At 47.4% G+C, this 21,065-nt stretch overlaps 1 protein-coding gene across 1 annotated transcript in view; it reads left to right on the plus strand.

Moving 5' to 3' along the window:
• Positions 1-21,065, plus strand: part of COL27A1 (collagen type XXVII alpha 1 chain) — a 309,507-nt gene that overhangs the window by 215,003 nt on the left and 73,439 nt on the right. Inside the window, exons 35-37 of the mRNA XM_063144913.1 lie at positions 767-820; positions 3,076-3,129; positions 5,200-5,307. Coding sequence (XP_063000983.1) covers positions 767-820; positions 3,076-3,129; positions 5,200-5,307 — 216 coding nt within the window. The remainder of the gene's footprint in view (positions 1-766; positions 821-3,075; positions 3,130-5,199; positions 5,308-21,065) is intronic.

Below are 21,065 nucleotides of genomic sequence, written 5' to 3' on the forward strand. Positions count from 1 at the left end.
GGTTCCCCATATATATAAATGACACCTGCTGAAATTTCCTTTTCAATACAACTGTTAAAGATACAGGAGCCCTGTCCTTCTTTCAATAGGGTCACCCTAGTACTGCTCTAACCATCAGGAAGTTTTTCCTGATGTCCAGCTGGAATCTGGCTTCCTGTCACGAGCCCATTATTCTATGATTTCCAGGGAAGGGAGTCACGTAGCAAAGGCCACGCACAGGATGCAAACCCAACCACTTTAATCACGAATGCTTATGGAGAACTGGCTGTACAGCAGAAGGCTGCAAGTTTGACTGAACAGGAAACTGTAAGTGCAGAGCCCAAGAGTGGACTCAGGCACTTCCGGGGATGCTTTCGGGTGGATTCCTGCATTGAGCAGGGGTTGGACTCGATAGCCTTGTAGGCCCCTTCCAACTCTGCTATTCTATGATTCTATGATTCTAAGGAATAAAATCTCTGAGTGAGTGGCCGGACCAGAAGCTCGGAACATTTATTTATTGCTTAGCTTCATGGCAACCTTTGCTCCTCCCGTGTCCTGCAGGCTCCATCCTCGCCAGGCATCGCTAAGCTCCGCCCCTGACTAAGTGTCACTAGGCTCCACCCACAATTGGCCAGCCATGGCTCAGGCTCCTCCCTTTAAGCCTCCTCCAATGACCTTGCAGCTGTGCTTCATGCATCTTCCGAGCTGTATAAAGCTATTGGTGTGTGTTCAATGGTGCCTTCAAAGATTCTCTCTCTCTCTCTCGCTCCATCCTTTCCACTTGTAGGGTGACCTTGGGCCATTTGGGGATCCTGGAGAACAAGGCCTCATTGGCCAGCGGGTGAGTAGAAATACCACTTATCTATCTGCCTAAAATTGAACATGCCACTTTATTTAGGTGACGTCTTTTATCCTGCCCCTCAATCAAAAACAGCTCTGGGAGCGGCCTGCAATCAATCAGTAAGCAAGACAGTCCCTGCCTGCAGACTTCTAATCTAAAAAAAATAAAAATACACAACACACAAAGAGAGAAATGGGGAGGGAAGAGGAAAAATTTAAGTAGACTTTCCACAGGGCTGGTGGAATGGCCCTACTTATCCTTTCATCTCTTGGGGGCAGGAGACCAGTTGTCATAAATCACAGGAGTTGCAAGATAAGCAGGGGCTAGAATCGTCAATTAACCGTCCAAGGTTGGTATCCAAAAGTATCCATTGGGGGCCTAGGTAAACAGTACAGGTTTCAGGAACAGGCAGAAGAATAGTTGAGGTCTTTCCAGGGTCAGATATTGTCCAATCAAAGTCAAGGAGCTGGTAGTTAAGCGACTGGAACAGTACACCAAACACCACAGTTGCTTCCAGCAAACCCCCAGCATCTAAGCCTCTCCTTATATTGTGCTGCTGATGCCTGAATGTGGCCAGCTACATCGCAGCTAGTGCCTGTGGAGGGCTCCTCCCCGAACTCTCTCAGGCTCAGCTGTTTCCTATCACAAATGGAGGCAGAACACCAGTCCAGCTGCTGCAGTCCTTGATGTTCACTGTGCCTGCTCCAGTTTCCCTCGCCCCAAATACGGTGCACAAACTGTAGTGCTGGTCAGAAATGCTCTCCCCACCACCGCCACATTTCGCAGCCCCATTCGCAGGTCAGGAGTTTCCTGGGAGTGTTTTTTGAGATTGGGGGAGGGATGAATTTCAAAGGAGGAGGGGATGTTAAACTCAGCAGAACTTCCTGCTGGATCCTCTTTGCTGCCAGACACAACGTTGGTTTCCCCAGCATGCACTGGACCAGCCCTATCTCATAGTTTATCATCGTTCCGAGGAGCATTTCAGCGTGGTGGTGGGAATGGTGGCCTCCATTGATTGCCGTAGCATCATTCCAACGGAACAAAATTGAGGGATGGCAGCACAGAGGAGATGAGTCCCCGCCTGCCCTGCCCTTGAAAGATGGCGTCTTGTGCACAATTCCTGTTTGGGTTTGGGTTCCCTGCTCACTCTGCACAAATGGCTAACGTGCGCAAATTGAGCAGCGATCAACCATGAAATTTACCAGATCTCCCTGCCTTTGCGCAAATTTCCTCCATGGACTAAAGCAGGGTGATTCAGTCTATAGAGAACCTGTGCAAATTTTGGAATTTGCACAAAATCGAACTGGGAAATGTACACAAATTGAATGTGAGCGCATGCCTCACAATTTGCGAACATTTTCGTTTGTCGTGTTTTCCAGAAAGCTCCTGCTTTTGATGGGAGACAAATGACAAGGCCTGCTAGGTAATCTACAAGGCTTTTATTAAGCAGCAAACATCTCTTCTACCTGAAGAGAGTCTAATCTCTTGGAAACTTCTCCCAAGGCAAAACTATGCAAACTAAGCGAGACAATTGTCCGACTAAGGAGAACAGGAAGCCCTTTCCCAAACGCCTGTAACTTTAGCGAGCCTGGTGCGGAGGCAGATTCTGGTGCAATCCTAGTTGGACTGACTTTCTCACACCTTCCTTCCGCTCTGTGTGTTTTAGCTTCCAGTGGACCCTAGCATCAGCTAGCTTGTTGGGACACTCTCCTCCGGAAGAAAGCTCATTTCCCACTGAGTGTGTAGGATTTGGCCTTGAGGAGATAAGCTCTGGAGAGGGCTGACTCCCAGCTGAGGAATCGCCTGTGAGAGCTTCCTCCCCCACTGGTATAGGCTGGCTGGTGTCTGGCGCCACCTCCTCTAGGTCCGAATCTGATTCTGATTGATTACCTGAAACACCTTCTCCCAAAACAGGGGCAGTAGGGTTAGACATGACATCGTTGGAAGCATGGTGGTGCTCATAATCGCATTCAGGGCTTTGAACAGGGCATGCTCGCAAACCCAAAATTCTCATACATCCCTCCTCTTGCACGGCAGCCCTCAGGTAGCCAGGTTTGCAGGAGGGCTGGAGCCTTGGTGGTGGAGGAGGTAAGGCACCTGGTCCTGACTGCTGCGGCCCCTGGTTTGAGACAGCCCCGGCTCATAGTGCCTTAGAGAGCATTGCAGCCCCGGCTTAGGAAAGCTCAGGACTTGAGTTCCAGCCCTGCCATAGGTGACACTGGGGAGCCCCGACAACCTGCCTGTGTTTCTTTCAGGGCGATGCAGGCCTGGAGGGTGACAGCGGCCCACCTGGACCAGACGGGCTGAAGGTAAAAGTCAATTACTCCATCACTTTTGCTGCGAGGAATAATCTCGCTTCCCCAAAATCTCCATTCTCCAGGTTGAGTCCATAAACATCCTCTTCCTACTAGTATAAAGCCCATGTCGCCCTGGGCTCTAGTTGTTCTGCTCCTTTCCTGGTTTTTTGCCCCTCAGTCCCTTCACCACAGAGGGACTCATGAATAATGTAAATGCGCCTCATGCATAGCGAATCCCCCTTCTGAAATTTGCATGTGGTACCTCCCCTCCCTTCCCCTCCCGCCCCCTGATTGGGCGCCTCCATCCCCTTCCCCACTGGCGGTGACAGCCTAACTGCATTGGCTGCTATCAGGGGCCGCTTTCGCACCACACTGATTGGCCAATCAGAGCTGTCTGCCGTCCCACTGGCTGGTGGGCTGCCCTGCCGATTCGGTGCGGAGGAAACTATTTGCATTTAAAGCTCGAGCTTTGAACTTCTTTTGAACTTTCGAAATTCTCTGCACGTCTGCAAAGCTCGAGCTTCTGTTTAAAAGAAAAATGAGCAAAACCGGTCCGGTTAATCTCAAGTAATAAGCCTTACGCTATTGTATACTTATATAAGATAAGCAGGACCCCTCAGGAATGCATATCCATTGCTTCGTGCCATTTCTTTCATGATTACAGCCCGTGGTTGCATGAGCCAAGTCCGTCCATCTATTCATCCAGGAAAAAGGAGTCAAATATATTTTGGAACGTCTTGCCAAATTAATAAAAGGAATTTTTTTCCTTTTATTAATCAATGCACCTCTATGATTTGATGCTCTTCTCTGCTGCCATCTGTCATTGGATGTCAAGAGTCCCCCCCCACACACACACACCTGCAAGCATTATTGAACGGTTCCTTTCCCCGCCCAAAACTAAACGAGATGGCTTCTCTTTCCTACCCAAAGTACCGTATTTCTTCGATTGTAAGACGCCATCGATTGTAAGACGCACACTAATTTCAGTACCACCAACAGAAAAAAAGCTTTGATTCTAAGAAATAATAAACGCACCCGCGATTCTAAGACGCACCCTGTTTTTAGAGATGTTTATATGGGGGGGAAAGTGTTGGGGCCAGAACTTTTCCTTGGGAATTCTGTTTGTGCTCAGAAACACAGCTCACAATGCAGGTCTTACTTAGCAGAGTAAGTTTATTAGCTTCAAACTTCTTTACAGTTCCATGTCATTGTGCAGAGTGACAAAAGCTATACACATATACATATATACACAGTTCTTATCTATATTACATACAGCTGTGATTAGGCTAACCCAGCCTCAAGGATCTTTGGTATATTCATATCATTAACACCATGATATCTTAGAGCAGCGGTTCTCAACCTGTGGGTCGCGACCCCTTTGGGGGTCGAATGACCCTTTCACAGGGGTCGCCAAAGACCATCGGAAAACACATATTTCCGATGGCCATTTATTTGTAATTAGAAATAAATATTTCACAATATATAATTACATATTTTTTGTGATTAATCACTATGCTTTAATTATGTTCAATTTGTAACAATGAAAATACATCCTGCATATCAGATATTTACATTACGATTCTTAACAATAGCAAAATTACAGTTATGAAGTAGCAACGAAAATAATTTTATGGTTGGGGGTCACCACAACATGAGGAACTGTATTAAAGGGTCGCGACATTAGGAAGGTTGAGAACCACTGTCTTAGAGAATACTGGCAAGGTTCCCAGTACAACTTCTATCTCCAGGTAACTGCTCACAGATAGTCTTCCTCTGTTTAGCCTTGAGATAGCCACACACACAATTTTAACGACTACGCAAGCCTTTTACTTTCTTATGCTTAACAAAAAGTGCGCCTTAGAATCGAAGAAATACGGTACGTCCCTGATTCTCATACATGGATCTGTAAAAGTGCTAAACGAAGATGTGTGGAAATACCTAACAGTTCCATCGGGCTTGTTTTCCTTCCACCGCAATCCTGCACGATCCACATTCCTTTCCAGCGGAAGTCAGTGACCTGTTGTTGGCTTTCGGCTTCTGTGGGGGAAACAGAGATGCAGCTCACCCGTTTCACTCTTCCAGGGAGACAAAGGAGAACCAGGCCCAGAAGGGGGGAAAGGAGACAAGGGGCAGGAAGGCATCAAAGGAAAAGAAGGACCGCCCGGCTATCCTGGAATCACAGGTGTCCGAGTGAGTTTGCAAAATTATGCGTTTCCCCTCTGGCTCATTTCCCTCTGCTGTTTAGCCATGCTGGCATTTCTTTGGATTCGTTTGTGCCTCTTCTCATCTGCAATATGGGATATATCTGAACTTTGGTTCTGATGATTTCAAATACCCTCCAATATTCCCTTAAGGGATTTCATCCTCCTCTGATCGTTTGTCTACGTATTATTTCGTGATTATTTTACTGCTCCTTCCACGCTCTAAGTGAGATATTGCTGAGATTCTTGACACATATTTCTCCCCAGTTTTAGGGGACTTTTACTCATGTAAAAGTCCCCTAAAACTGGGGAGAGTGTGGCGCAGAGTGGTAAAGCAGCAGTTTCTGCAGCTGAAACTCTCCCCACGGCGTGAGTTCGATCCCAGAGGAAGCTGGTTTCAGGCAGCCGGCTCGGGTCGACTCAGCCTTCCATCCCCCCGAGGTCGGTAAAATGAGTACCCAGTTAGCTGGGGGAAAGGTAATAACAGCCGGGGAAGGCAACGGCAAACCACCCCGCTATAAGGCCTGCTAAGAAAACGTCAGCGAAAGCTGGCGTCCCTCCAAGAGTCAGTAATGACTCAGTGCTTGCACGAGAGGTTCCTTTCCTCACTCATGTAGTTTGCCTTGTTTCAAAAGACGAACCATTGCATTAAGAACCCACCACCGTTTTGACTTGTTTTTATTTCAACATTTTGTTACGAACGCCGCACATGTGCAGTTTGCCGTTGCTTTCGGGTTTTTCTGCGTTTCCTTCCACTGCTGTATTGCCACTCTGCTCATGAGCTTTGCTAAATCCTGCAAAAAGGATTTTTGTGATTGTATAGATGCTTGCACCAAGGTAGAGTAGGCCCATTGAAATGAACAGGACTAAGCCCCATTCATTTCAATGGGCCTACTCTAAGTCAGACTTAGAGAAGGATTTTCCCCAGAGATCGCTTGCCTAGTGCAGGATTTTCTTTTGCCTTTAAAAAAAAAGAAAAAAGGTGTGTGGTATATACATAACCGATTAAATGCCCGGAGTCTAAGACGGTAAGCAAATAGTACACACAGCTTTCCCTGGCAACCTGGGATCATCTCATGAAGCTGATTGGTGGGAGATCCAGGACAAATAAAAGGAAGTACTTCATTACACAGTGCAGAGTTGAACTATGGAACTCACTACCACAAGATGTAGTGATGGCCACCAATTTGGATGGCCTTAAAAGGGGGTTGGATAAATTCCTGGAGGGGAAGGCTATCAAGGGCTACTAGCCCTGATGGTTGTGTGCTGCTTCCAGTATCAGAGGCAGTAAGTCTGTGTGCACTAGTTGCTGGGGAACATGGGTGGGAGGGTGCTGTTGCACCATGTCCTGCTTTGTTGGTCCCTGGCCGATGGCTGGTTGGCCACTGTGCGAACAGAGTGCTGGACTAGATGGACCCTTGGTCTGATCCAGCATGACGCTTCTCATGTTCTTAACATGAGGCATATGACTGATGACCTTGTAGCTGAGGTAGTCCCTGCAAACTCCCCCCAAAAACCACATGCACACACATATGAAAAAACACTGGAAAAACAAAAACAGAAAACCCTCTCAATCTTTTCACAAGAACCAATATAAGCAATGCTTAAAAACACCCCCACTCGTATAAGCAGTATCAAGTTATATAGCTCTATTTACTAGGCTAGACCAGATTCTGCGGTCTCCTCCTGCCAAATTGCGCACAGGAATCGCACGCCCTTCTAAACTCACGATGGAGCCAATAGACTTTTGCCTGCTTGTAATCACTTTCTTTGGTTATTCTTGACTGTGGTGTCATGGTGCCGGCTCCTATTTTTAGTGCGCGTTTTTATATGTCCAGATCTTTTCTTTTCTTTTCAAAAAAGAAAACGACAACACTCACAGACTAAACACTGGCCCAGATGGGACCTGTAATAACTAGTGGAGAAGAGACCTGGCGTTTGGCCTTGCAGATGAAATGATGTTTGCAAACTCACCTGTTTCATTCAGCGTCATGCTACCTGCCGCCCTCCGCCCCTAAAAATCTCTCTCCCCACCACACACAATTCCCCAACTCTGTCTTTGTTGAGTGCTACACTTTTCACAGTCATGCTGTTTTTATGCACGGCATCCGTCAAATAACACAGGGTTGTTTGTTTACCTGAAGACATTTATAGGCTGCTTTTTGAGCATTCGAAGGAGTGCACCGCACCGAAAGATTCCATGTTGCAGCGTGATATAAACCAAAGCAGCAAATCTTAACGATTAAAAAACAAATACACACCACGGCCCAGAAATTATTTAAGACTGCATGCTTACCTGGGAGTAAGCCTGTCTGAATGCAATAAACATGCATAGGAATGCGCTGTGGATCGTTAGAATGTCTCTTGACGTGTTTGGTGGAAGGGGAAAGAGAAAAGTCACTACGTTCAACATCTAAGGTCCTCCTCCGGGTGCCTACTCCGAGAGAGGCTCGGAGTGTGGCAACAAGGGACAGGGCCTTTTCGGTGGTGGCCCCCAGACTATGGAACGATCTCCCTGACGAGGCTCGCCTGGCACCAACGCTGCTATCTTTCCGGCGCCAGGTTAAGACTTTCCTCTTTGCCCAGGCATATGGCGGCACATCTTAATCACCCACATGTTTAGTTTGTTTTTAACGGTTTTTAATACTTTATGTGAATTTTAAATTTTGTATAGTCGTTTTTATCTTAATTTTAGAATTTCTGTAAACTGCCCAGAGAGCCCTGGCTATGGGGGCGGTATGTAAGTGCAATAAATAAATAAATAAATAAATAAAAGTCTGGGAACCCTTTACAGAAAAGAGCCAGAGGCAGCCTGATCCTCGTGTTGGAAGGGAGGTTGTTTCCAAGCCTGTATCAAAAGGCCTGCTTCTCTCTTCCTTCACTGGGGAAGGTCCCAGGCTCAATGCCCAGCTTCTCCAGGTAGTGGAGGTATGGTTAGGCTGAAAGAACTGGACATGTTTAGTGCTGAGAAGAGAAGATTGAGGGGAGACATGATAGCACTCTTCAAATACTTAAAAGGTTGTCACACAGAGGAGGGCCAGGATCTCTTCTCCATCATCCCAGAGAGCAGGACACGGAATAATGGGCTCAAGTGACAGGAAGCCAGCTTCTACCTGGACATCAGGAAAAACTTCCTGGCTGTTAGAGCAGTACGACAATGGAACCCATTGCCTAGGGAGGTTGTGGGCTCTCCCACACTAGAGGCCTTCAAGAGGCAGCTGGACAAGCATCTGTCAGGGATGCTGTAGGGTGGATTCCTGCATGGAGCAAGGGGGTTGGACTCGATGGCCTTATAGGCCCCTTCCAACTCTACTATTCTATTAGTCAGTGACTCTATGAGATGTCCTAAGCAGAAGGAGAAACGGACAGCTCAGCTGCTAAGCAGAAGATGCAATCGCTGTTCTGTACACAGCCTTTACCTGTGTCTTTACAGTAGTAAATCTGGGGATAGAGCGGACTTTAGTGAGCAGGCTAAAACTTGTTTGTTCCAGCAGGCCTTTGGAGAGTAATCTGGTCCTCCATCGATGTTAATGACTTATAATTTTGTTGTGTATTTTTAAACGGGGTTTTTTTACATTTCTTTTCCTCGGTTTTACAATGTATATTTTAAACTTTGTAAGACCGCCTTGAGGGCCAGTATTGGGGAAAAAGCGGGATACAAATAAATATAATAATAATAATAATAATAATAATAATAATAATAATAATAATAATAACGGCCTTATAGCCCCTTCCAACCCTACTATGATTCCATGAAGCACCTTAGGGTAAAGATATGGAACAATGGGGTCCAGTTACAGGAAGCCAGATTCCGGCTGGACACTGGGAAAAACCTCCTGACTGTTAGAGCAGTACGGCAATGGAACCCATGACCTAGGGAGGTGGTGGGATCTCTCACCCTGAAGGCCTTCAAGAGGCAGCTGGACAGCCATCTGTCAGGGATGCTTTAAGGTGGATTCCTGCATGGAGCAGGGGGTTGGACTCGATGGCCTTGTAGGCCCCTTCCAACTCTACTATTCTAGGATTCCATGATCAGGGCCAAATCTACACCAAACAGGATATGGCACTTTGAAACCGTTTTGAAAACTGTATATGGAGCGTGTCTCAAGCTCCAACAGTTTTAACGTTTTTTAATGCTCTATGTGTGTATGTTCTGTGTTTTAGAATTTTCAATTTTGTATACTTGTTTTTATCTAAATTTTAGAATTTCTGTAAACCGCCCAGAGAGCCCTGGCTATGGGAGCGGTATATAAATGCAATAAATAAATAAATAAATAAATAAATAAATAGTTGCCACTACTGTTATAAACCTTTTTAAAGCAGTAGTGTAGATCCTGCCCTGGTAAGGATCTCCACCAGGTAGGGTCCCACTGGCTAGAGCCCTCTGGAGCGGCTCCTCCAATTCTCCATTGCAACTTGCTCGCTCACCTGCCTCCGCTCTTGCCCAGGCAACAGGGGTGGTGAGACGGAGGAGCAGAGCAAGAAACCGGGAGCCATGATGAGAAAGAGGAGGAGGAAGAGGAGGAACAAGAGCAGCTGGGGACAATGGCTGGGAGAAGGGGGACGCCCTGAGGGCGGGCGCCCATGGTGGGCGGAGCCGGCACTGCTCTGGAGACCGTCTACCAATCGCTGTTGACAATACTCAGTTCGATGCACCAGTGATGTGATTTGGCATCAGGCAGCTCCCTGTCTTGCTGTTTTACTTGACCCCTTTGTTCAGGACAATGAGGACTAGAATCCTGGTTTGTTTTTAGTCGAAGGGCAATCGCGTAGTATTAGAGCTCCTACATTAGAGAATTGATACCAGTAGACCATACAGAGCTGGATGAGTCGGTGGTTCGGCTTAGGGTGAGTCAGCCCCCAACCCCCATGTTCCTAGCCAGTGGAGGCTGGTGGCTCCGATGTCAGTGAGGCAGTGAATCCCCTGTGGGTTTCAATCAGAAACAGCCAGAACTTGGGCTGAAACCCGGAGCGGATTCACTGCCTCACTGACACTGGAGCCGACATCCCCCACTGTTCCTAGCTTTAGCGCCTTGCGAACGAGGCAGTATGGATCAGGGGACGATCACTCGGCACGTTCTCCATCTCCGTGCCTGACTTCGGTCCCTCCTTCCGCCTCCTAAAAAGTGCCATCCCAACAGAAGTTCCCTTCATTTCTGGAGAACCTGGAGCCAGGAACATCAGGCCATGTGGCACAGCTCCAGTTCCCTTTGCCAAAAGCGCTGCAGAATCATTCGCCAGCCTCAAGGAGCCTTCTCCCAACCCGGACTACAACTCCCATGATCCCAACAGCCCTGCTGGCTGCTGCTGATAGGGGTTGTAGTCAATGCAGCTGGAAGGCCCTAGGAAGGGGAAAGCTGAGCAGCTGGAGCGTGTTCAAAGGAGGGCAATGAGGATGATCAGGGGTCTGGAAACAAAACCCTATGAAAAGAGATGGAAAGAACTGGATATGTATAGCCTGGAGAAGAGAAGATTGAGGGGAGACATGAGAGCACTCTTCAAATACTTAAAAGGTTGTCACACAGAGGAGGGCCAGGTTCTCTTCTCGATCCTCCCAGAGTGCAGGACACGGAATAATGGGCTCAAGTGACAGGAAGCCAGATTCCGGCTGGACATCAGGAAAAACTTCCTGACTGTTAGAGCAGTACGACAATGGAACCAATGACCTAGGGAGGTTGTGGGCTCTCCCACACTAGAGGTCTTCAAGAGGCAGCTGGACAGCCATCTGTCAGGGATGCTTTAGGGTGGATTCCTGCATTGAGCAGGGGGTTGGACTCGATGGCCTTAGAGGCTCCTTCCAACTCTACTATTCTGTGAGTCTATGATTCTATGAGATGTCCTAAGCAGAAGGAGAATTGGACAGCTCAGCTGAAGTTTGGACGGGCATCGAGCTTAAGCAGACGATGCAATTGCCGTTCTGTACAGAGCCTTTACCTGTGTCTTTACAGGAGTAAATCTGGGGATAGGGCTGAGTTCATCCCACATGCAGTACTGCTCACAGGCCTGTCTGTCTTTGCCCTAACTACATCCCTCTGCTAGCACACTGTCAGAACGCACGCTGGTGCTCACTCAGTCATGCTTCTGTGGTCAACATGCACCAAAGGCTCCATTATATAACCACCAACACTTTGCCAGGTGCCGGGTGCAGCCAGCAACCCGTCCCATCCAGTCGACGTCCCTCCTAGTTATTTATTTTTAAACCCCGCTGCAAGGGACCAAGGATTTCACTTCCCTTCTCTGGAATACAACCCCAGAGCCAGAAATCGCGGGCGAGACCTGTGCCAAACTGGCAGGAGCCGAGCTGATGGATATTCAATTGCTCTCTGCTGCTGAGTGCTGCGGTTTTTCTTAATACGCTGCCCTTTGTATGCTGCAAATATGAAACAGCAGAAGGTTGCAGTTCCAGGAAAGTAATTGTGGAGTCTGTAGGTAAAGCAATACAACATGATCAGGAAAATATGAGAATCCCCATTTTTGCAGCAAGGCAGGGAACTCATCTCTCTTTCTCTCTCTCTCTCTCTGTGTATGTGTGTTAAAGCTCATTTTTTTCCTTTTTAGATGACTTCTCTGTGTGGGTTTTTAAAGTTCCGTGCTTCCTTTTTAGATCACTCCTGTGTATTATTATTATTATTATTATTATTATTATTATTATTATTTATGATCAGGAAAATATGAGACTCCCCATTTTTTGCAGCAAGGCAGGGAACTCAGTTCTTCATTTTTAGATGACCTTTTCTCTCTCTCTCTCTCTCTCTCTCTCTCTCTCTCTCTCTCTCTCTCTCTCTCTGTGTGTGTGTGTTAAAGCTCATTTTTTTTCCTTTTTAGATGACTTCTCTGTGTGGGTTTTTAAAGTTCCGTGCTTCCTTTTTAGATCACTCCTGTGTATTATTATTATTATTATTATTATTATTATTATTATTATTATTACTTGCGAGTGCCCGACTGAGTCCAGGGGTCCAACGGACTCCTCTGTGTCCACCCCCCACATTCATTTGGGTGCCCATGATGCATTCCCGGGCCCACAGCTCAAATGCCTGCACGGCCCAACGGGCACCCGACAACCCTCCGCCCTGGTTTGGCACCTCCATTGTGCATGGCAATGGAAGCTCCAGAAATTGTGCATTTTCCCGGTGGCATAAATGGGGCCATTACGGCCACTGCAGTGGGTGGAATTACAGAATTTCTGGACGAGGGCGGGCGGCTGCTAGGCAATCATTAGATGCCTGCTGAGTCACCAAAGAAGCTCACGCAGCACGTGAATGGCATGGATGAGGTGAGCATCTGACGTGTCAGACCTGGGTGAGTTCTCTCATCCATTATTATTATTATTATTATTATTATTATTATTATTATTATTAATTAAACAGCAACTAGACTTCACATGAAGCGTACCATTGGCCACAGCCTGTGGGAGCAGTCATTCTCTCCTGCAGTAAAACAGTCACATCCTTGTCATGACACCGTATACGACACATATCCGTCCGTTCTTATCTGAATCTTCTGCTAAGACCTTTGTCCATGCTTAGGTTATCTCCCGTTTGGACTTTTGTAATCTTTTTTTTGACTGGTGTTCCTTCTGCTCATCTCTCCTCTTTGGTCTCTCTTCACCATGCTGCAGCCAGGATTATTTTCTTGGCTCGTCGTTTTGACCATGTTTCTCCTTTGATGAAATCTCTTCATTGGCTTCCGGTCCCGTATAGAATTCAATATAAGCTTCTTTTGCTGACATTCAAAGCGTGTCATGGTCTTGCACCTTCTTATCTCCCCTCTCTCATTTCACTCTACCACCCCCCTCGTACCCTCCGTTCTTCAAATGTCATGTTGCTCTCCCACCCAAGGGTCTCTATCTCTCTTTCCCGGCTTCGCCCATTCTCTCTGGCTGTCCCGTTTCCTTAGAATGCTCTTCCAGAGCAACTACATACCACGAGTTCCATCATAGATTTTAAAACGCGTTTGAAAACTCATTTGGATTTCAGGAGCTTTTGGTATTTTAGCTTGATTTACTGTTCTTATTACTATGATTATTCTCTTATTTCTGTTTTGTGAACCCCTTCCCCCACTTCATATGTTTTAATGTGATTTTAGGTTGTAAGCCTCTAGGCAGGGTATCGCTGTTTTATTTGTATATTTTGTACAGCACCAAGTACATTGTTGGTGCTATATAAATAAATAAATAAATGAATGAATAAATAATATATAAGAACATAAGAAGAGCCTTAATGCTGGATCAGCCCAAGGGTCCATCTAGTCCAGCACTCTGTTCACACAGTGGCCAACCAGCCGTTGACCAGAGATGAACAAGCAGGACATGGTGCAACAGCACCCTCCCACCCATGTTCCCCAGCAATTGGTGCACACATTATTTATTTATTTATTTATTTATTTATTTATTTATATAGCACCATCAATGTACATGGTGCTGTACAGAGTAAAACAGTAAATAGCAAGACCCTGCCGCATAGGCTTACAATCTAATAAAATCATAGTAAAACAATAAGGAGGGGAAGAGAATGCAAACAGGCACAGGGTAGAGTAAAACTAACAGTATAAAAGTCAGAACAAAATAAAGTTTTAAAAGCTTTAGGAAAAAGAAAAGTTTTTAGCTGAGCTTTAAAAGCTGCGGTTGAACTTGTGGATCTCAGATGTTCTGGAAGAGCGTTCCAGGCGTAAGGGGCAGCAGAAGAAAATGGACGAAGCCGAGCAAGGGAAGTAGAGGCCCTTGGGCAGGCGAGAAACATGGCATCAGAGGAGCGAAGAGCACGAGCGGGGCAATAGTGTGAGATGAGAGACAGGCTTACTGCCTCAAACACTGGAGATAGCACACAACCATCAGGGCTAGTAGCCTTTGATAGCCTTTGCCTCCAGGAATTTATCCAACCCCCTTTTACAGCCATCCAGATGGGTGGCCATCACTACATCTTGTGGTAGTGAGTTCCATAGTTTAACTCTGCGCTGTGTGAAGAAGTCCTTCCTTTTATTTGTCCTGAATCCCCCACCCATCAGCTTCATGGGAGGACCCCTTTGGGTTCTAGTATTTTGAGAGAGGGAGAGAAATGCCTCCCTGTCCACATTCTCCACACCAGGCATCATTTAGTACACCTTTATTTGTAAATACCTTTTTCATCACTGCTTTTTACTCTTTAGTGTGATCATTCGAGTTCATTGTTCAGGAAGGGCCATGACTCAGTGGTAGAACATTTGCTTCACATGCAGAGGTTCTTGGGTTCAGTCCCTGGCATTTCCAGATAGGCCTGTGAAAATCCCCGCAGGCAGCCCCGGAGAGCCGCTGCTGCCATTCAGTGTTGACAACACTGGGCTAGACAGACCAAGCGTTTGAGTCTGCATAAAGCAGCGTCCAGTGTTCTGTGGTTTGTTTCGATGGATGACTTCCCCCCTCCTTTGTGGCCTGGGGTGATGAATTGACCATCTGGTTCTGCCGTTGTTCTGCCTCTGATGATTGCCTGCCCTGTGGAAATAAGAGTAAACTTTTGAGCGTAAGAGAATCGAAGATGAAATCAGTTCTAATCGTGGTTTCCCTATTGGTAGGGTCACGGGGGAAGACTCTGATTCAGAGATGAAAAGATCCGATTTGGGGCCTTGCCGAGGTCCCAGTTCAGATCCTTCCTTCAGGATGCTGTGAATTTGCCTCTGCCTGGTTCCACAGAGGAGTGAAGACAGAGAGAGGCAGTTTGTCCTTCACACACTGCAGCCAGGACAAGCCGTGGAAGGAGCAGGGCTGGTGCTACCATAGAGGCCACTCAGGCGGCTGCCTAGAGCGCCAAGGTAAGGGGGGCACCGAACGCTGCATCCGGAAGCTGCTCTCCCACAGCGGCTCTGAGAGGGTGGCTACCGGGTGTGCCGTTCCGATGCCGCCCGCATGCCCCAGCGTCCTGGCTTCGCTTCGAATGGGTGCCCACCCAGCCGAAGCGAAGCCATGCCTGACCCCCACTCCAGTGTCCTGACTTCGCCCAGCCGAAGCAAAGCCAGGACGCTGGGGTGGGCGGCTTCGGAATGTTGCGCCCGGAAGTCACTCTCCCAGAGCGGCTTCTGGCTGGGCGCAACGTTCCGAAGCCGCCCGCCATCCAGCCCCCCACCCCAGTGTCCTGGCTTTGCTTCGGCTGGGCGCCCACCCAGCCAAAGTGAAGCAACGCCCACCCATCCCACCCTAGCGTCCTGGCTTTGCTTCGGCTGGGTGGGCAAGATGGCACCCCGCGCCCGAGTATGCTCGGGTGGGGGTGGGGGTGGGTGAAAGCAGCTCACCTGCCTAGGGTGCAAAATAGTCTGGCACCGGCCCTGGGAAGGAGTGCTTGAGTTGCTGCGGCATGAGGAGCATTCCTTGATAAGCGGTCCAGAGGCAGACTCGGCTGAGGAAGGGGTGTGCCATGCTCAGAGCCATCTCCTCGACAATGTCGGTGGTTAAAAAGGCAAGGGGGAACACCCAGTGAGACGGAGTCCTTAACTTCAGGCTAAGTTTCCCCAAAGGGCTGGATTGACAAGTGAGGAACTCTCATTGCTTTGACTTTGTATAAAAGCCGCCGCCAAGGCAAAAGAGCTTTGTAGGTACAGTGTTGCTGGTATTGGACACTCCTTCACTTGGACTACTCTTGAACTATTGCAGGCCCTAAATCCCATGCCTTGGAATCCCATGTCTTAGAATATACAGCTGGACTTCATAGAGCAGTACAACAGCGGAACCAATTTGGGGCCTTGTCAAAGTATTAAATTAAAATACCAGCGAAGGCGAAGCACATTTTAAAAATACCTTAGGAACCGCTGCACTGTTGCACAAACTATTGAATAACGTTACCCGTGGAACACAAGACCCTACAAATCGTTTTTTCATGATTACAGGGCATAGCAAAAAGGTTTACAAGGAGAGATGGTGGACGATGAATGAGCTCCTAGACCTTTGGACGCTACAGACGTAATTTATATTTGCTGGAATTCGTAATGGGTCAGCAGACAAGGCTCTTTTGGGGGAGAGGTTGCCCTGCCTATATTGATATATTTTGAAATTTATAGCAGAAATAAAACAATAGGGCGGAAAGACGTATTTAAGATCGCTGCAAGCAATAAATCTGTCAGCAGTAAATTAACAAAAAGAAAACAAATTGCTCAACTTTACGGGATCGTTAGCTTTGTTTGTGGCTCAGCAAAATGAGGTCATTCTGTCTGGATGGAAGGTTTAGACCTGCTAATCTGGAAAAGGGAGGGAGAGAAAGAGAAGTCAGGTGCAGAGAAGATATTTCAGTTGGCTTTGGACCAGCGTCCAGGAGCGAGGGCAACCAGGATGATCAGGGGTCTGGAAACAAAGCCCTATGAAGAGAAACTGAAGGAACTGGGCATATTTAGCCTGGAGAAGAGAAGATTGAGGGGAGACATGAGAGCACTCTTCAAATACACAGAGGAGGGCCATGATCTCTTCTCGATCCTCCCAGAGTGCAGGACGCAGAATAATGGGCTCAAGTTACAGGAAGCCAGATTCCGGCTGGACATCAGGAAAACTTCCTGACTGTTAGAGCAGTACGACAAAGGAACCAGTTACCTAGGGAGGCTCTCCCACACTGGGAGGATCGAGAAGAGATCCTGGCCCTCCTCTGTGTGACAACCTTTTAAGTATTTGAAGAGTGCTCTCATGTCTCCCCTCAGTCTTCTCTTCTCTAGGCTAAATGAACCCCGCATTCCGCTGTGATAATCTTCCAGCTGTTTGACCAGTATGCAGTTTCTCCTGTGGGAATTAGTCAAATTCATGGTGGCCAAGAGGCAGCACAGAGTTCTGAGTAATGCAGCCTTTCTTGACCCTTTACTGTTGGGGCGCCTGCTTATGGAAACTAGCTGGCTTTAGTTGACTTGGAGGACTATCCTCTTTTGGAGGTAGAGGGAATGATTATTCCCTAGTGGTGATTATTTATTGCATTTCAATCTCGTCTTTCCTTCACAGAGTTCACAACAGCTTGCCTGGTCTCCTGTCCCATTTAGGCTGGATCAGACTCTGCACTGAGTTAACCGAGGGCCAATCAAAAGGCAATAAACAGGCAGGGATCAAAGACAAGTAGGTGGTTTCCAGAAGAGAAGTCTGAGGTGCAGCCAAGGTTAAAACCTGAGAGAGCAGTCCAATAGTAATATAGTCCAAACAGCAGAGTCAAGTTGGAGTCCAGAGGTCAGGAGCACAGAGGTTCAGTCATGAGGTGTGTACAAAACACTGGAAGCTGAAGAAAGGTGTTGTTCCTTTCACATTCCAGCTGAGCACTGATATAGCCAGAGCTTCCAAAGCCCCACCTAAGGCTCAGCTGAAGTTCATCACAGGCTTGTGTAAGAAGTCCTCCTGATGAAGAGGACCCTTCTCATGAAGAGTCCGGTTGCTGAGGTTCTTGAGGCATGCGCTTCACCTCCAGGTGGCAGCCTGTGCCTCCAGCTTTTGGCACCGGCACGTTCTAGAGCTAGGTGGACGTCAGCCTCCTCATAAGAACATAAGGAGATCCTTGCTGGGTCAGACCAAGGGCCCATCTAGTCCAGCATTCTGTTCACTCAGTGGTCAGCCACCTGCCCAAGGGAGACCCACAAGCAGGACACAAGTGCAACAGCACCCTCCTGCCCATGTTCCCCAGCAACTGATGTACATAGGCATACTGCTTCTGATGCTGGAGGTAGCACAGAGCCATCAGGACTAGTAGCCATTGAGACCCTTCTCCTATTGATTCTATGGTGATGATGTTCTTCAGTGCAGTCCTGGAGAAATTGTTGTACCTTCCCTGGAGGTGCCTAAGAGTTCTAATGGCAGGATGATGCATAAAGGTTGATGGACTCCACAGTCTCCAAATCCTTATCACCTGGCCTAGGTCAGGCACCTTCCCTTGGGGTTCCTAGGCCATCTGCCATCCAGGTACTGACCCAGACCTGCTTAGCTTCATCAGGGTGGCTGCTTCCTGTGACCTCAAGACAATGCCCCGAGTCCTTCTCCTCCCTCTTTAATGTCTTTCTCAAGAGCTTGACTCCAAGCATGAAAGAGCAGAGCCTCCTTGGTACCTGCTCCTGTTTTGTTAGGCGATCTTCATCAGTGTTTCTCCGTCCTGGCCATCACGGCTTCTGATGTCCTAGTCTCAGCTGTTAACATCTCTTTACGTGGAGCACGCAGGCGATGCTATTGTAATGGGCTTGTTGGCAGGCTGGGAGCTAATGCAAGCCGTGGAAGAAGCAGAGGCAATGAAAGAGACTTGGCTGGCCTGCGGTAAAACACAAAGGTTTATATACCATGTTTCAGTGGAGGCTGGAGGCTCCGATATCAGTGGGGCAGTGAATCCACTCCAGGTTTCAGTCCAAACCAGCTGGAACTCTCCAAAAGCTATCCAAAATGCTTTGAATAGCTCCTTTACGGTTCTGACTGAAACCTGGAGTGGGTTCACTGTCCCACTGGCATCAGAGTAACCAGCCTCCACTGCTATGTTTGATGCTTATCAGTGGGCCTGTTCAGAAGGCACCTTAAAACATGTCTTTAACCATGGTGGTTAAACCAGAAAGATAGGCTGTGTTCAGAAGACACCTTAAACCATGGTTTTAACCACAGCGAATAAGGCTTTTTGCTTTATTCACCATGGTTAAAGCTGTGGTTGAAGGTGCCTTCTGAACACAGCCCAGATTTCTGGCTTAACCACCATGGTTGAAGCCATGGTTTAAGATGTCTTCTGAACGGGGCCATAGTGGTGGGGATATAAGGAATGTATGAAATCATAGTCAAATGGGCCATCTCTGCTTTCGGTTTTCCCATGCCTGTTCATGAGCTCTTATTTCCAAACTCCTGCTTAGAGCAGAGGGTTGCGAAGACAGAGAGACAGAGAGAGACAGAGAGATCATCTATGAAATGTGTTTCAGATAAGCCTGAAACATTTACGTCTTCAAGTGGCCATCTCTAATAATCCCACTAATTTCCTGCATTTCCCCAGGCTGTAATCCGTGCGGACAAAGTCTCCTCTTGATCAGTGTTTATTGAAAGGGGAGGAGGGGGAGATCTCTCATGAAAAGCTGAAGAGCAATAGGAAATGATGGGGGGGCACTTTGGGTTTCCCCCAGCCCATATTTGTTGATAGGAGCCAGCTGCAGAGGCCTATAGGCTAGGCTGTGGGGCAGCTGCATGTTTCACTTCTTTGCTGGCTTTCTTCAGCCTTTGCTACATCAGTTGTAGATCCTAATTCTTTTGAAACCCCAACGTCTTTTGATTTATTTATTTATCTATTTTGTTTGTCATGTTTTAAAAGCACGGCCTCCCTTGATTGGCTTCCCACCTTGTTAAAAAGGTGCAGAATTATCCTAAAAGCGCTCTGGAAAAGCAGAATTCTGCAACCCACGTTAATTCTGCGAACTCAGCAAGCAGCGTTGAAGATGTGCACAGTCGTACTCCTTTATTTCTGGACTGCCTTAGGAGTCGGATCCTATTCATCAGACATCTCCATCCTGGTGCCCTCCGGGTGTTTTAGACTAACTCCCCTCAGCTCCTGCCCGCATGGGCAATTGTCAAGAATGATGGGAGTTGTGGTCCAAAACCAGCTGGGGAGGGGGGCTACTGTCCATGTTTTGATACTTCTGTCAGGGAAAGGACCACAGCTCAGTGGTAGAGCTCACGCTTCACATGTAGAGAGTCCCAGGTTGGAACCACGTCATCTTATTTATTTATTATTTATTTATTTATTTATTACACTTATATACCGCTCCCATAGCCAGGGCTCTCTGAGCGGTTTACAGAAATTCTAAAATTGAGATAAAAACAAGTATACAAAATTTAAAACTCTAAAACACAGAACATACACACATAAAGCATTAAAAACCGTTAAAAAACTAAACATGTGGGTGATTAAGATGTGCCACCATAAGCCTGGGCAAAGAGGAAAGTTTTAACCTGGTGCCGGAAAGATAGCAGCGTTGGCGCCAGGCGAGCCTCGTCAGGGAGATCATTCCATAGTCTGGGGGCCACCACCGAAAAGGCCCTGTCCCTCGTTGCCACACTCCGAGCCTCTCTCGGAGTAGGCACCCGGAGGAGGACCTTAGATGTAGAACGAAGTGACCGGGTATATTTACGTCGGGAGAGGTGTTCCATCAGGTATTGTGGTCCCAAGCTGTGTAAGGCTTTATAGGTCAAAACCAGCACCTTGAATTGGGCTCGGAAACATACAGGCAGCCAGTGCAAGCGGACCAGAGCAGGTGTTATATGGTCGAACCTTCTGGTTCCCGAAATCAATCTGGACGCTGCATTTTGCATGAGCTGCAGCTTCCGAACCGTCTTCAAAGCGCATTGCAGTAATCTAACTTGGAGGTTACCAGAGCATGGACAACTGAAGCCAATCTTCTGTTATAAATATCTGGTAGGAAGTGATGGAAAAGACTTCTGTTCCTGAGATCAGCATGCCTCTAGGGTAAAATGTGCATAGGATTGCGGGCTGCATCGCTAGTGCCACCGAATATGGCCTCTCCCTGATGGATGTATGGTTGTTACATTTGTCTTGCTCTTTGGTCATACGCTTTGGACTAGACTCCCTCCATGGAAGAGGCCCTGAGTCAACTGAAGAAAGTCCCCATAGGGACTTCTAGGTAGATCCAGCGTCTGGAAAGTAGCTTTGTATAATCCAGGTCCTAAATGCTGAGAATTCTGACTCTCCCCAGAGGAGGGCAAAGAAAGCTGGAGAAGATCAAATGGAAGCAGGAGGCCGTGGTCAACCTTTCTCCCATAAGAATATAAGTAAAACCCTGCTGGATCAG

Source organism: Elgaria multicarinata, chromosome 19, assembly GCF_023053635.1.
Source record: "Elgaria multicarinata webbii isolate HBS135686 ecotype San Diego chromosome 19, rElgMul1.1.pri, whole genome shotgun sequence".
Classification (NCBI taxonomy): domain Eukaryota; kingdom Metazoa; phylum Chordata; class Lepidosauria; order Squamata; family Anguidae; genus Elgaria; species Elgaria multicarinata.